The following is a 14,080-nucleotide window of genomic DNA, read 5'->3' on the forward strand; positions in this document are numbered from 1 at the left end:
GAAAGGCCATTTTTGCAGGGGTAGTGATCAATGGTTCGGAGTCTGTACCTCAGTGAAAAGTGGTGTCCTTCAGGAATCCACATTGGACCAGAGTTCTTTGAATATCTTCATTATTAACACAGACAAAGGGATCGAGTGCACCTCAGCAGGTTTGCAGATGACACCAAGCTGAGGGTGCAGGGACACACCTGAAGGACAGGCCAATCCAGAGGACATGGATGAGCCCCAGAAGTGGCCCATGGGAAGTGGAGTCCCAGCACAGGAAAGGCCTCAGCCTGTTGGAATGAGTCTAGAGAAGGCCAACAAGCTGATCAAAGGGATGGAGCACCTCTGCTGTGAGAAAAGGCTGGGAGAACTGGGATTGTTCAGCCTGGAAAGGAGAAGGCTTCAGGGTGACTGTCCTGCTTCCACCCAAGAGGGTTAATTTTTGTAGCAGCCAGGAGAGGCCATGGCAAAGACATGGAAGCTATCCTATACACCTTCTGTCAGTGCTAGGGGTAAGGGGAAGGGAATCTCTTCTGAGGAGAAGGGGCTCCTTCCAGTGGAGTAACTAAGTTGAATAGAGAAGTGGGGAGAAGTTCAGGTTCTGAACCAGAGGGAACATTTTATTGTCTGTTGTTGGGGCTCCTGCAGTGAGCAAGAATGTTTCTTTTTCATACTCTGGGTCATTACTATAGTGCTGTTACTATTCATTTCCTTATCTCATCACTGTTTCCAGTGAATTGTTCTTATCCCAACCCACGATCTTTGCCTTCTGTGCCTCCAATTCTCCTCTCCATCCTGCTGCAGAGGGGAGAAGGGATTTGGGGGAGTGAGTGGGTTGGAGAGTCTTGGTGGGAGCACTAAATTGGGGAGCACCATTCCTAAACTATAACTGTGATATACAAGAACATACCGTGATAGGACAAGGGCTAATGGCTTCAAACTGAAACAGGGCAGTTTCAGTCAAACATCAGGAAAATCTTCCCGGTGAGGGTGGTGAGGCCCTGGCACAGGTTGCCCAGAGAAGCTGTGGCTGCCTCATCCCTGGAAGAATCCAAGGCCAGGTTGGACTTTGACCTGGGAGCAACTTGGGACAGTGAAATGTATTCCTGCCCATGGCAGGGGGCTGGAACTAGGTGTTCTTTAAGGCCCCTTCCAATCTAAACCGTTTTGTGATTCTATGATTTTATGATACTTGGGCTGGAAGAGACAGAGGAGGATTCTAGGCAGGCTGTGGGGAAAGGGGCTAGGCTGAGGGAGGTGAAGCCAACAATCATTAAGTGGCTTAGAGGAAATCCAAGTAGGAAAGGGTTAGAATTATAGAAAAATGGCAAAATGCACCAGTGACAGCATATAAGTGTTCAAAAGCTAAAAATAAATCCAGTCAGCTTGGGCAGCAGGGAAGATGTCTTTAAGAGTCAGAGCAACCAAGCAGGGGATCAGGCTCCCAAGGGAGATAGTCAAGACACCAGAGTGTTTCCAGCAGAAACAGATAAGATGTGAGGGGGAATGGCATGTGGAGAAATGTGGTTTAGTGATGCAGGGGTGCAGGCTTGAGGTTTTCCTCAGCTGTGCAGTGTATGATGAAGACACAAAGAATTCATTACAGATCTGCCATACTTCTCAAGAGGTAAATGACAGATTGTGGAACACTATGAGGAAAAAGTATAAGGAAACACTGTGAGGGGAAAAAAACCCCAAACCCCAAATCAACAACAACTTCATTTTCCTTTTAAACAGTGAATATGAAAGTGTGCTCCTTTTGCCTGCTCCTGATAAACAAGGATTGGACACAGTTTCTCTCTTCTCCAGGGCACATTTTTGTATGGCAAGTCTTCCCATCCATTATCCATGTGGATCTTGCTTGAGTTTGCTAATCCTCCCAGCTGACAGCACAGTAACAGAGGGGGCTATTTCACCCAGCAGACAGTCAAGGACAAAATTTTTTAATGTAGACCTGGCCTCAGGCAGATATTGCTGTTGAGCCGAATTATTTACATTTTCAAAATCTTTTTTTTTTGCAACCTTGAAGGTTGAAAATACACTTCATTTTAAAAAATCCCTCTGTTTTCTTCTATTTTTAAAAAATTTTCCACAGTAAAAGCTGAGAGTCTGATAATATCACATGACACCAGGAGCCCCCTAGAATCAGCCTACAATGCCCAGGCCTTTAATATGGCCCAGATGTTATCTCCTACTGTAATAACAAGAAAAGCTATGAAAATATATGTTGAACACATATGAAGGAAAAAGTTAAATGTTTCTGTGAGTTTCTAATAATCCTGAGAATAATACCGATTTTGGAATGCAAGTGCCTCAAATGTTGCTCTAAGTTGTTCTGCTTCATATCATTATTCTACTCACCAGCTGTCACGTTCTGTGAGGGAGAGAGAATGTGATGTAGATGTCTAGACTGAGTGAAAACGTTGAAATCATGAAGTAGATTTTCTCATCTAGAGGAGATGCGAGAAAGCTGCATTTTACATTGTTTATTAGGAACAAACAAAGAAGGTAAGGAGGGAAGTTTTTTTTTTTTTTTCAGTTGAGGGTGTATTACAAAATCTAAACTATGCAAGAGGGAAAAGACTATGTTTAAAGACAGCAGATGGGCCACTCACGTTATTGGTAACACCGCTCCAAGCAGCACAAACCCAGCCCATCACATTTAGTTTAGCAAGGGGGACAATAACGCAGAGCACCCCCAAAAGCGCTGGGAAATAAATCACGCATCATTACATCAGCCGGGCAGCAATTCCTGCTGATAAGGAACGCCTGCTCCCTCTGCTCTGGGAAAGGCCGGGATTTATTGCTTTTCAGCCCGCACACCGGGGGGACGGACCGTAACTTCATTCTGCCTGCCGCCCGCCCCCCGGGCGATGCTCCGGCGCTACAGCCCGTTCCAGGAGCGGGATCGGGATGGGGATGAGGACCGGGATCAGGACGGGAATCGGGATCGGAGCCTTTGTGCTGCCGCTCGGACGCCGCCGCAGCTCTGTGGCAGAAAGTAGTCCCGTCCTCACGGGCCAGGGCTGAACGCATCGCAGCCGGCGGAGGGGGCGAGGGGAGGCAAAGTAGTCCCGCTGGAATGCGGCTGCCCCCCACCTCGCCCCGTCCCTGTGCTCGGGGGGTGCCGTAACCCCGCTCACCTGCCTCCCTTAGGGAGCTCCCCCCTTGGGGGCCGCGCTCCCCGCCGGGGCTCTGCCGGCTGCGGAGCTGCCGGGGGTGTGCGCGATCCCGCCCGGGAGAGCGGAGCTGCGCGCCCCCGCCCCTCCGCTCCCGCCCTCCCCGACGGGAGCGGTGCCGGGGGGCGGGCGCTGCGCCGGGAGCCGGCCGGGCACGGCGCGGGAGGAGGAGGAGAAGGAAGAGGAGGAGGAGAAGGAGGAGGACTGTATCCCTGCGCCTGTGCGCGCCCGGCGGAGGGGTGGATGGGGGAAGGACCGCGGCGGTCGCGGTGAGGCGGCGGCAGCGGCCGGCATGGAGGGCAGCGCCCGCTCCCGCGGCGGCACGCCGGGGCCAGTGGCCTGCTAGGGACCGGCGAGGGGGGATCTCCGCGGCCGCCCTTCCCCGCCTCCCGCCCTCCCCTTCCCCGCCGCCTCCCCCGCCCGCCTGGAAGCATGAACTGGCAGCGGAGGTGCTGCTCCCCGCCGCCGCCTCCCCGCCGGTGAGAGCGAGGAGGGAGGGAAGATGGGGGCCGTCCTGCGCAGCCTACTCGCCTGCAGTTTTTGTTCCCTGATGCGAGGTGAGCGGGGCGGGCGGCGGCGGGAGGGGCAGGGGGAAAGTTGCCGGGTTGGTGGCGAGGGGCCATGTTTGGGCGTGCGGGAGGGGAGCGGCGAGGCCTGGCTGCCGGCGGGGCGCGGGGCCCGGCGCGGGGGCAGCGCTCCCTCCCTGGCTCCCGGCCGCTGCCGCCTCCCCGGCTCCCGAGCAACTTCCCGAGCCGCGCCGGGAGCAGCCCGCCCCGCCGGCGGCCACCGGCCGCGTCCCGAGCCGCCCCATTGTTGTTTTCAAGTTTTTTTTCTTTTTCTTTTCTTATTTTTTTGCCTTTTTTTTTAAGGATCCCCCTAAACTGTCGCACGCTCCCCCCGTGTCTCTCTGCAAGCCCAGCAGTCCGTGGGCAGCAGCGGCTCTGGGGCAGAGCTCGGCCCCGGCGGTGTCAGGCCGGTCCCGCTGTGCCCATCGCCGGGCCGGTCCCGCTCACCCCGCGCCGTTCCATCCTGCGGGCAGCGCGGAGCCCCCGCGTGCTCGGCTGCGGGAGCGGGGAACGCCCGGGAGCCGCTGCTGCGCCGACCCTCGCCCCGCAGCCGGGGCACCAGTGAAGGCTCAGCTCTCAGCTAGGCTGGCGCTGCGCTGGGACTTGAGAGAAGTTTGTTTTTCTCTGGTGAAGCACCACGGATGTTCACACAGCTTTAGAGGAGCAGTCGAGTGCCTTACGAGGGGATGTTACTTAAAGTAGCTGAGAATTTCGATTCCGCTTCCCGGCTCCAACAAAATTTCTTGTATTGCAGGGCACAATCTGAAAGAAAACAGGATTTTTTTTTTTTTTTTAATGCTGTAGACCTAACTACAGTAACTATTATCTGTGTTCAGTCTTTCTGGAAAGAAATCGTCTGTGGTGCTTGCATACATAATGTTTCTGTTTACTTGATTTTGACTTTTTTCATACTAGATGTGCTAGAGATTAATTGCTAACAGTCAATCAACCACATTTTGATTTAGAGAGTTCCTCTCCATTAGAGTGTTTTGATGAAAGTTACTCTAAAGGTGGTGTAGGTTGAAGTAACTGCTCAGTCTCCAGTTGCTCAGTAATCTGGAAAACAAAGATTTTCATCTCATCCATAGCCTTTTTTTTTACCCTGTGCATCTGTTTGCCATATTGTATCCTGTTTGCAGAGATACAAATATACTTATTTGAATGGCATGTGTAACTTTTCATACTTACATTGTGGCTGTTAACCCCCAAATTTTAAAAGTTAAGTTGGCTCTCGGGGATAGGGAGAAAGTGTTTCCTGATTATTTTAATAAGTAACAATCATACCCATGCTTAAAATACCATGTGTTTGGCTTTAATTTGATGTTCAGCCTAGTTCAAATGACAGCACAGAAATAGCTGTTGTTTGTGATGTCACAGAATATTGTTACAGCAAATTAACCTCAAAATAGTGACATGTGCTTTTGCAAATTTCTGTATACTTCATGCTTAATGGGACACTTTGAAGAAGCATTAAGTCTATAAATCATACGGCTGTCGTTTCTTTTCTTATCTCTCACCTCTGTCTATTGCCAAGGACATTTGTATCCCAGCAGCATTTCTGTTTCTTCTGTGTTCATGGTGCCCTGCTGTTTGATTGCCTACCTGAAGTTGTAATCCTCTGCTTGTGACACGATAGTAATTTTCCTACTGGCTAATTGTTACTTTGGATAGAGATAAACAGCAGGAACAGCTGAACCGTGAAGAAACAAAAATCAAATTTTAATGCATACATCCTCCCTAATAAACAGCATCTGTGCAAGTGGAGTAAGATGTGTTGAGTTCAGAAGAGGTGTCAGCAGTTCCATAATGAGGCAGAGGCAGTGCCAGCATGAGTTTGAATAAGCTTATACATGAAAGTAGAGCTGAAGTTAGGAAGTTCACTGTTTAGTTTGTGAATTCAGTGCTGTAGAGGATGCCAAGCCAACAGTGCTGGAGACAGAAACTCAGCAAATGTAGTGGTGTGTGTTTGTGGATTGCAGCATCCTCTCTGCTTCCAGAGCCAGCCTCCCATTCTCACAGAAAAGGCAAATGGACAAAGGTTTATGGCAACTGAACTATTACTCTGAAGAAACTGTGGTGCACTTGCTTACTAGTCTGGAAAGGAAAAAAATCAGTACCCTGGAAATGCATAACGACTTGAAGAAGAATGAAGCTGTTACTGGCTAGAAATGGATGCGCAGGGCGAGGCACCTGTCTCAAAAATCACCCAAGGACTGCAGTAAACCAGATCCTACTGAAGTTGTCAGGGCAAGTGTTTGAATTTCTGAGAGACGGGAGGTTACCATCATAACACCATGCTGTGGAGGTTCTGTGGTTTGGGCTTGGGGATTTTTTTAATGTTATAGCTGCTAGAAGAAAGATGTCCCTGGTCTCTGTTCTCTCCTCTTGGCCCATGGTTTGATTTGGGAGATTGGCCTTCCACCTCTCTGACCGACAGTGCTTCTTGAAGCCACTCCCTTAGGGTATTCCAGAGGAGTGGAGTTAGAGCTGCTCCATGGCAGCTTTGAGGTGTTCCTCAGAACAGCTGTGAAACCAATGGGAGAGATAATTGCTAGATAACTGACAGCTGCAGTGTCATCACATCTGTCAGGGCACTACAGTGAGTGTGAAACTGAGGTTTCAACTTTTTAAGAAGTGATAAATAGAGTTCTTCCTCCACCAGTGTTCATGACTCGCTTTCTTCCTGAAATAGCTCTCCAGTCAGCATGCAATTGCTGCTTTGTTTTGGCTTTACCCTGATCATGCAGGCAGTGCATAAAGCTCTTGCTTGACTAGAAATCCTATAAAGGATATTTGTGCAAACCTACTGAATGTTACAGACCTCTGTGTTTAGGGTCAGATAGTGAAGAAATGAAAATGTCTTTTTGGTAATAGGTATTTTCAAACTATGCTTTCCTAGAGTTGAGAAGAGAGTTTGTTTGAATCCCTTATTATTGTTGTAATATTGTTACTGTTTTAATTAATTTTAATCCATTGTTTCTGTGTTCATAAACAGATCCTTGTTTTTTTGTGTTTTTTTTTTTAAAGATCTATTTGCATGTTGTTTAGAAGAGTTTAATGTTCAAAACTTTGCTAAGCGGTGGTGTGTTCGAAACTTTGCTAAACTTTGGTGGTGTGTGCACGTGTTTTTCTACCAGAAGTCAGAGAAGGGGATAAAGAATAGGTTTTTACTCCTGAAGCACTCAGGTTGGAGACCAAGTGTGTCATTTCCAGGCAGAGCTGTGTTTTTGCATTCAGGTGAAGGGTCTCTTCACCTAGAGGCTGTACAATACTATGACAGTAAGACTTGAAAATATTTTTTATTTTAAATAATCATGGTCTATTTCTTCTCCCAAGCTTGAATCAACTGTTTTCTAGTCATGTTTCTTCATTGTATGATTCCTCAGAAATCAGTGTGCCCTTGTCTGCCATTTTCCTCTTTCATCTTTTCATAGAGTAGTCTAAAATTAGTGTGATCTAAGGTGTTCCAAAATCCACTATTAATTTTACAGTTCTTTCAATTGCATCTCTGTGATATAGTTTAGTTATCATCAGATTGCTTTAGCTTTTATTTAAAACTGAAAAAATAGGACTTAAAAAGTTTGATGGCAATTTTTACTGTCTCGGAGGTAAGGTAAAGTAGCATTTTTGACAAGATATGGGGAAGTTCTGAAGATATAGGGAAGGTCTGGTCAGAGGTATGTGCAGGTAAAGGACTTCTTGTATCCTTCAGCATGAGGAGTTCTATGAAGGTATTCAGGTAGAAAGCTTTGTTTTTGTTTCACAGCAATACTGGTTAGAGGGGCATGAACTGTATTCATGTTTCCTTTTTCCCTAGAGAGTTGCTTCAATCTGCATTCCCAGAGTTCTAGGTAAGGAATTTGGCTACAAGCGATGGAATATGTAGAAGGGTTTTGTTTTCATTTTGTTTTTAAGTATTGGGGATATAGGAACCTTTCAAGCTCTATCTTTGGGAGCTGGAGAAATCAGATTCCTTTGGACATCTATAATTCACCTTTATGATGATGTCGCATTTCAAAAATGCCAGCTTCAAAAATATCTGCTGCAGTGCATGTAATATTTACATTTAAAATTTACTTTTTAGTTTAAACCAACTAGAGTGAAGATATTTTTTCTTCCCTCTGAGGGAGTGGGCTAGGGCAGGAAAACAGGGAGAAACTGGTCTCAGTTTCTGATTTGCCACCATTCATCTCCTCTGGCAGCAAGTTTGCAGACTTAAATACTATATTCTTTGTCCCCAACATATTTAACTTCATTAATTTCTTAAGAAATGTTAAATACTTGGGTTGCTTTGCTGGTGCCATCTTCCAAAGTTCCTCGTACTGTAGGGAGGGGTCCATGTTACTGTTGTGTGGTGCCAGAAATGCAGTTGGAGCTCTAGCTTTGATGCACGTTCCTGCTTCTGGCTGAGCTGGTGGCTCTGCTGGGTCTGGGAGCCTGCTCTGCTCCTTCTCCAGTTCTCCTGCTGGGGAGCCCTCATGCCTCAGCCCCCTCACCTGAGAGCTTTGGGCAGAATTTAGGTTGATCAGGAATTTCCCTCAGATGGGCTTGTACCAGTAAGAGGTGTAAGTTGCTTAGAAAGATGTGGAGGGGGGGATGCAGCTGCCCTTGCAGGCTTCAGGGATGGTCTGTTCATGTTCACGGGTGGTGCTCCTCACTTAAAACTGAGCCCTCAAGTTTTAAATGCTGTGGCTCAGCCAGGGTGACTGTTGGTGTGTGCACATGAGGTTTGGGGTGAGCCAGCAGCCAGCGATTCCACTTCTTCTGTGCCAAGCACTTTGTAGTGATGACTCTTCCAAAGTGTAATTGCTGTTCAGTGAACGAAGTACATGCTCTCCTAATAACCTTTAGTTTTTCAGCTCCCACTTCAGGTGTGGCTTCAGAGTATGTACCACTTGCAGAGTTACAGAATGCACAGTGCTCCAAACAAAGAGGCTGTGTCATTCTTTTGTGGTAATTGTCCAAAGCTTGAAAGGGGCAAGCTTTGGATCTTTAACAGATTATCCATAAATGCTGGGTATTGACACATTAATCAACCTTTTCCAATGTATGTATTTACCAGGCAAACTGACATAGAGAGCCTTCATTAAACTCTCTAGATGTCCTTGCAGTTTATAAATATTTATGTCAGGACATTCACAATGTGAAAGGCTTGCTATTTGCTCCACATGGACTAACTTGCTCAGAACACAGTGCTTGCATTTGCAAGTAGAAATGATCTTGTTGTCATTTCTGCTTTTTGATATATTCTCTGGTGAAATGGTTATGAAAATAGGGTGGGGTTTTTGTCTCATTATTATCTTGCTACAGACCTTTCAATTTCCATGTAGTTGGAACAATTCCTCACCAATTTTGAAATGGAGTCAAACATACCAGTCTATGAATAGAATGGGAATGCTGTTAATGCCTTTGTCTGTAATACCTTATTCATAATAGGCTTTTTAGAAACTAACCAGTCAAAGTCTAGGTTAAAAGAGGCAATGCTTTAGTTAGTAAAACTTTGTTTCCTTTGCAAAATGTTATAAACTACTTGGAGATAGAAGCATGTTAGTTTAAAAGCTGGAATGCTTTTTGAGCTTCAGTATTTATAAGGAGAGAACAATAAGGAAATGTTTTTAGTATAAACAGACGTGGAAAATGGCAACATTCATGCAGATTTTTTTAGTATCTTGTTACAGGATCACATTACCTAAATAGAATTACTCCCTTGTGATATAATCAATGCAGCAATAATGGGATTATAGTTTTATTTCTGCTTATGAGGGCCATGTGTCAGTTCTTGATGTCCAATTTGGAAAGTAATCATATTTGAGACAGAAAATTTTAATCAACTAGCTATATAATTTTGCTTAATCAAAAATGGTTTGTTTTCTTCTCTATGATACCTTTATATTTTTCCTGTTATTCCTCCCCTTCCTCCCCTCTCTGCCCAATTAGTTCCCAGAGGAAAAATATAGTTTGTATGTAGTGTGCTGGGGTTTTTAAACTATTTGTGCCTCTAGAATTCCTTAATAACAAAGATTCTCCTCTGTCCATTGTCAGAGCTCAGGCTTATAGAAAGAAGCTGATATGTTTGCTGGAATTCTGGAAGTTAAGGATATGTGGAAAGTAACAGAAATTTAAGGTGTTATAGAATTTTAAACTTTGTTCCCTTAGTTGTTCTGTCAAAGCAGGGAATAAAACTCATAGTATTAATGTTAATTAAAATATTAACACTTTCTTTGGAAATCCAAGAATCCTCTTGTCCACACACAGATTAATAGAGAAAGAATATTAAGAATAATAAAGGAGTAGGAATTTGTAGACCTTAGGAATTTGTTGGTCTACAAAGACCTTATAAGATACAAGGTCTACAAATTATAAGACCTTGAGTCTTATTATGTCCATTTAGAAAACGCAGTGATGTTCTTATAACTCAAAAACTGAAGCTCAGCAGTTACCCTTTTACCCTGTAGGTAATGGTAAAAGGAGTAATGTAATTCCAAGTTGGGTGGTTTTGTGTTTATGGGTTTATTTGTTTTTCTTTTGAATTTCCAGGAATGAGTCCCATTCAATTTTATAAAAGACAAGGTCGTTCACCTTTTCCAAGGGATCCTGCTTATATGAGTGTGTGTGTGTGTGTGTGTGTGTGTGTTGTTTCACGGGGTGGTTTGTTTAGTTTTCTCCTATGTGTTATTACATCTCATGGAAGCCTGTTGACCCTTTGGCATTAGTAGTGCTGGGATATTAAAAGTATGAGAGTTAAAAGTATGCTACAACAGTTTTTTCACAAAGTAAAAATTAAATGTCCCATAATTTTCAAAATTACTGAAGTAAGTGCACATCTTTCTTTACCCATTAAAACAGTCCATAAATATTCATTCTAACTGGGGTCTTTTGTGCTAAATTCTATGTTCCTGCCTTACAGCAACTTCCTGATAGTGCTTAAATAATCTAAACTAACAAAAAAAAAAAAAAAAAAAACAAAAAAAAAAAAAAAACCAAAAAAAAAAAAACAAACCAAACCCCAGCCTCAAAACAGAATAAATAATCTGTTTTGTTTGATTTGGTTTTTACCTGAAACAAACTGACCCACCTCAGGAAATATTTTTTGAGTATCTTTTAGACTGGTGTGCAGCTTTGGATAAATTGTTGGAAAAATCGTCTGAGAGTAGTTCATTGCCTGTGAGCTTCTTGTCAGTGTGGAGAAAGGCCTTCTTTGTTGGAAGTGTGCTGCTGTTGAGGGTGTGAATTCTTTGATCCATGTGAGACTGAGAGCAGTTGGGGTAAGACCCCATGGCTTGGGCTGTGCCCATGGGTTTCACTCCAGCAAAGGAGGTGAGTGAGCTGGTGGGAGTGACAGAGAGTAACACTTCCAGGCCAGGGTGTACGAAGTGTGTCTTGTGGCCTTTAGCCTTCCTAGAATTTGGGAAATGGGTTCCAGGTGTCCCAGCGCCACAGCGGTGTGTCTCGGTGCTGTCCTTCAGTGGTGGGACTCAGCTTCAACAGCTTCCTGAGGAATGTGATCAAGGCTTTTGGCTTGTTTCTCACTGTAGGAAAAGGTGATGCCAGAAGGTGTGAAGGGCAGTGTTTTGTTTCAGTGTGATCCAGTTCTCTTCCCTTAGTTTAGATTGCAGAATACCATCCCTGCTGAGCTGTGGGGCTCTCAGTGGTGGAGCCAAACAAGGCTTTTCTGCAGGAGCAGAGGTGCTCGCTAACTAACTTTTTCATCAAACAGATCGTGTCGATTTAAACATGGGAGTTGCCAGTAGAACTGGGGAAGTATTGCCAATGTGTGTGGAACTGGTATGACTTCATCTGCAGTGCTGTGTGTTATCTCTGTTTGAGAGGCTGGAAGAGTGCTGAAGGAAGATTATGAGGACACCTGAGAAAATGAGCTGTATAATGGTGAAGTTCTGCAGACCTTAATGTGGATCACGGAAGTACTTGATTGCACATCCCTAAGGAGCCTTCCTGCTTTCCATAGCCTGCAGTTTGCCCTGGAAAGTGCCAGGTCACCTTTATTTTACTGCTGCTCTGTAACCAGAAGGGTCATGGAAGAAGGTGGTAGTGTTTGATGGAAATGCAGCTGCAAGATGATGCATCAGCTCTCTGCTCATCCTGTTGTCGGCCAGGTAGATTCAGAATATAAAATTAGAAAAATGTCAGAGCTAAAGTGCTGTGTTCCACCCCCATGAGAGTGCAATCAAAAGAACTTCAGAACAGGGGAGTCCATATTACAGAAAGGTGGACAAAAGATCTGTGTGAGTGTGCTACCTAGCACTGAGAAGAGCCATGCTCTGGTAATCCTGCTGTATGGCTCTGTTGCCAGTGGGATGATTTGGCAGGTGATACCTGCTATTCAGAAGGTTTTTTGCCTGTCATAGGATGGGACTTCGTGGTGTATTTCAGTCATGAGTGCTTTTGCTATAATCTGGCATGTCTATTGGCTTTTTATGCCTGGACCTGGTATTTCTTTTCTTTCCTGAAGTCCTTTTTATTTTTTTTTCCTCCTCTCATTCTCATGTCTCCATCCTTTTATCTTTAGTAAGGTAAATTTTTTCCTGCATTTAGCATGCTAAAGGATGACTTACTGCCTCTGTACCAGCTAGTCCTGCCGGATGTCTTGGTCTGTATGGACAGTATCTGGCCAAAGGCCTGAAAACAGTAAAGTTTAGTGCAGAATCCAAATGTTGTTGTTGCCTAACTTGGTGTCTTTGCTTTTGCACTGATATGGCTGCTCATCTCCTTCACTGGCCTGCTGCTCCTGTGACCTATTGAGTTACCATCTGAACAGCCCTTGCATGGCTTTAACCTGAGGAATATATTTAAGGTTAGCTGAAAAGAGGAGAAAAATCCCTTTCTGCCAAGTTTGGGCTGCCTCATGCTTGTTTACTAAATTCCTGGTTGCCTGCTGTGTCCTGCAAGTATATTTGTGAGAATAAGGAGTTCACAGAGAAGAGCGCTCTCTGTTCACAGTGAAAGAGGAATGGTGGGCACTAGTAAGTCAGTTAACTATTTTTATTTTAAAAAATGTATGGAATTGTGTCTTGTGTGGAAAAAACTGAGAAAGCGCTGTGATGGAGAAGTGGGTGCAAAATCCTGGCCTGTTGCTTGCTGTGCTTTATAACTTGTATGTATTTCGTGGTGATTTTATTGTTTGCTTGAAAATATAAACCATCTCTGTATAAGTTTCTTGAGGCTGGCTCCCTGCTATTTGGAAAAATTTATGTTAATTTTCAAATTGTCTCTCTTATTTGATACAAGTCTCCCAGGCTTTATTCCCAATGCTACCTCAGTCTTTTCATTCTTGCTTCTCCAAACTGAGCAGCAAAACTCAAATATTTGCAGAAAATAAATATACAGAATTTCTTAGAAGCGTGAGCAGTGGTGAAGAAATTTGAAACCCAGGGAGTGAAGGGACAGTCCTCACAACTGACTGCTCCAGAGTCCTTGTGCCAGTCCAGAAACATTTCCTTACGTTCTTGTGTTGGTTCTCTGTGGGACACCTTGGGGATGATTACTGTATTGTGTACAAGGAGTTTTGTGTATTGAATGGTTTTAGGGAGGTTGCAATTAATGTTCTTTGCTGGTTATCTATGTCCATTTCTCTACTTTTCCTTCTTTTGTGAGCTGAATGTGAGCTCATTGTCATTCCGTCAAGGCATTTGGAGTCCTTGCTTACTGTGCCTCATCCAGGCCAGCATGTGTGTCTTTGGTACATCTCATCACTGTCTCCTCTTCTCTCCAGTCCTCTCTCCTCTCCATGTCCTCATAGCAGCGTGCTTGGCAGTGCCAATTCACTTTAGACACTCAGAGTTCTTCAGCAAGACTTTTACAAGATGGAGAGTATTTCCTTCCCAACTCAACATCATCATCTTTCAGTGGGACAGTCCGGGGGGTTTCTTTCCGTGACTTCACCATGGATATTTCTTTCTATAATGTCAGCAGTTGCTCAGTGGTATCCACACTGTGATTCTGTGGCAGGTTGCCACCACTTATCAGTGGCCACCTCTGCTCTGAGTCCTGTTCCTTAACTGGGGATTCATGAGGAACTGGTTCAGCTAATTAGTCAAAGCTGATGCAGTCTTTCCTTTCCCTGCTGTGCTGCTGCTTATATTGATTTGATTTTTGGTCTGAACTGATTCTGGATGATGGCTGGCTAAAAATTGCTTTTTGGCAGGTGGTGAGGAGAGCTCAGTAGCCTTCTGCACGTTTATCTCCCTATATTGTCTTGCCTGCATCGTGGCACAGGACAAGTGCTTGAGCCAAGGCAAAAGAGGGGTCGGGAACTGACAGCTGGAAGTGAAGCTGGGGAGAAGGGAGATGGCTGCAGTCGCATCTTGAGCAGATACAGCAGGCTGCCAGTGG

At 45.0% G+C, this 14,080-nt stretch overlaps 1 protein-coding gene across 3 annotated transcripts in view; it reads left to right on the plus strand.

Moving 5' to 3' along the window:
- Window positions 1-3,353: 3,353 nt before the first annotated feature.
- LRP6 (LDL receptor related protein 6) overlaps window positions 3,354-14,080 on the plus strand; it is a 118,108-nt gene continuing 107,381 nt past the window's right edge. For 2 of the 3 annotated variants that reach the window (XM_038153022.1, XM_038153023.1), the window contains exon 1: window positions 3,354-3,721. In XM_038153022.1, coding sequence (XP_038008950.1) covers window positions 3,667-3,721 — 55 coding nt within the window. In that variant the 5' untranslated portion in view covers window positions 3,354-3,666. The remainder of the gene's footprint in view (window positions 3,722-14,080) is intronic. The other variant, XM_038153021.1, reaches the window with a different exon arrangement.

The sequence above is a fragment of the Motacilla alba genome, chromosome 1A (assembly GCF_015832195.1).
Source record: "Motacilla alba alba isolate MOTALB_02 chromosome 1A, Motacilla_alba_V1.0_pri, whole genome shotgun sequence".
NCBI lineage: Eukaryota > Metazoa > Chordata > Aves > Passeriformes > Motacillidae > Motacilla > Motacilla alba.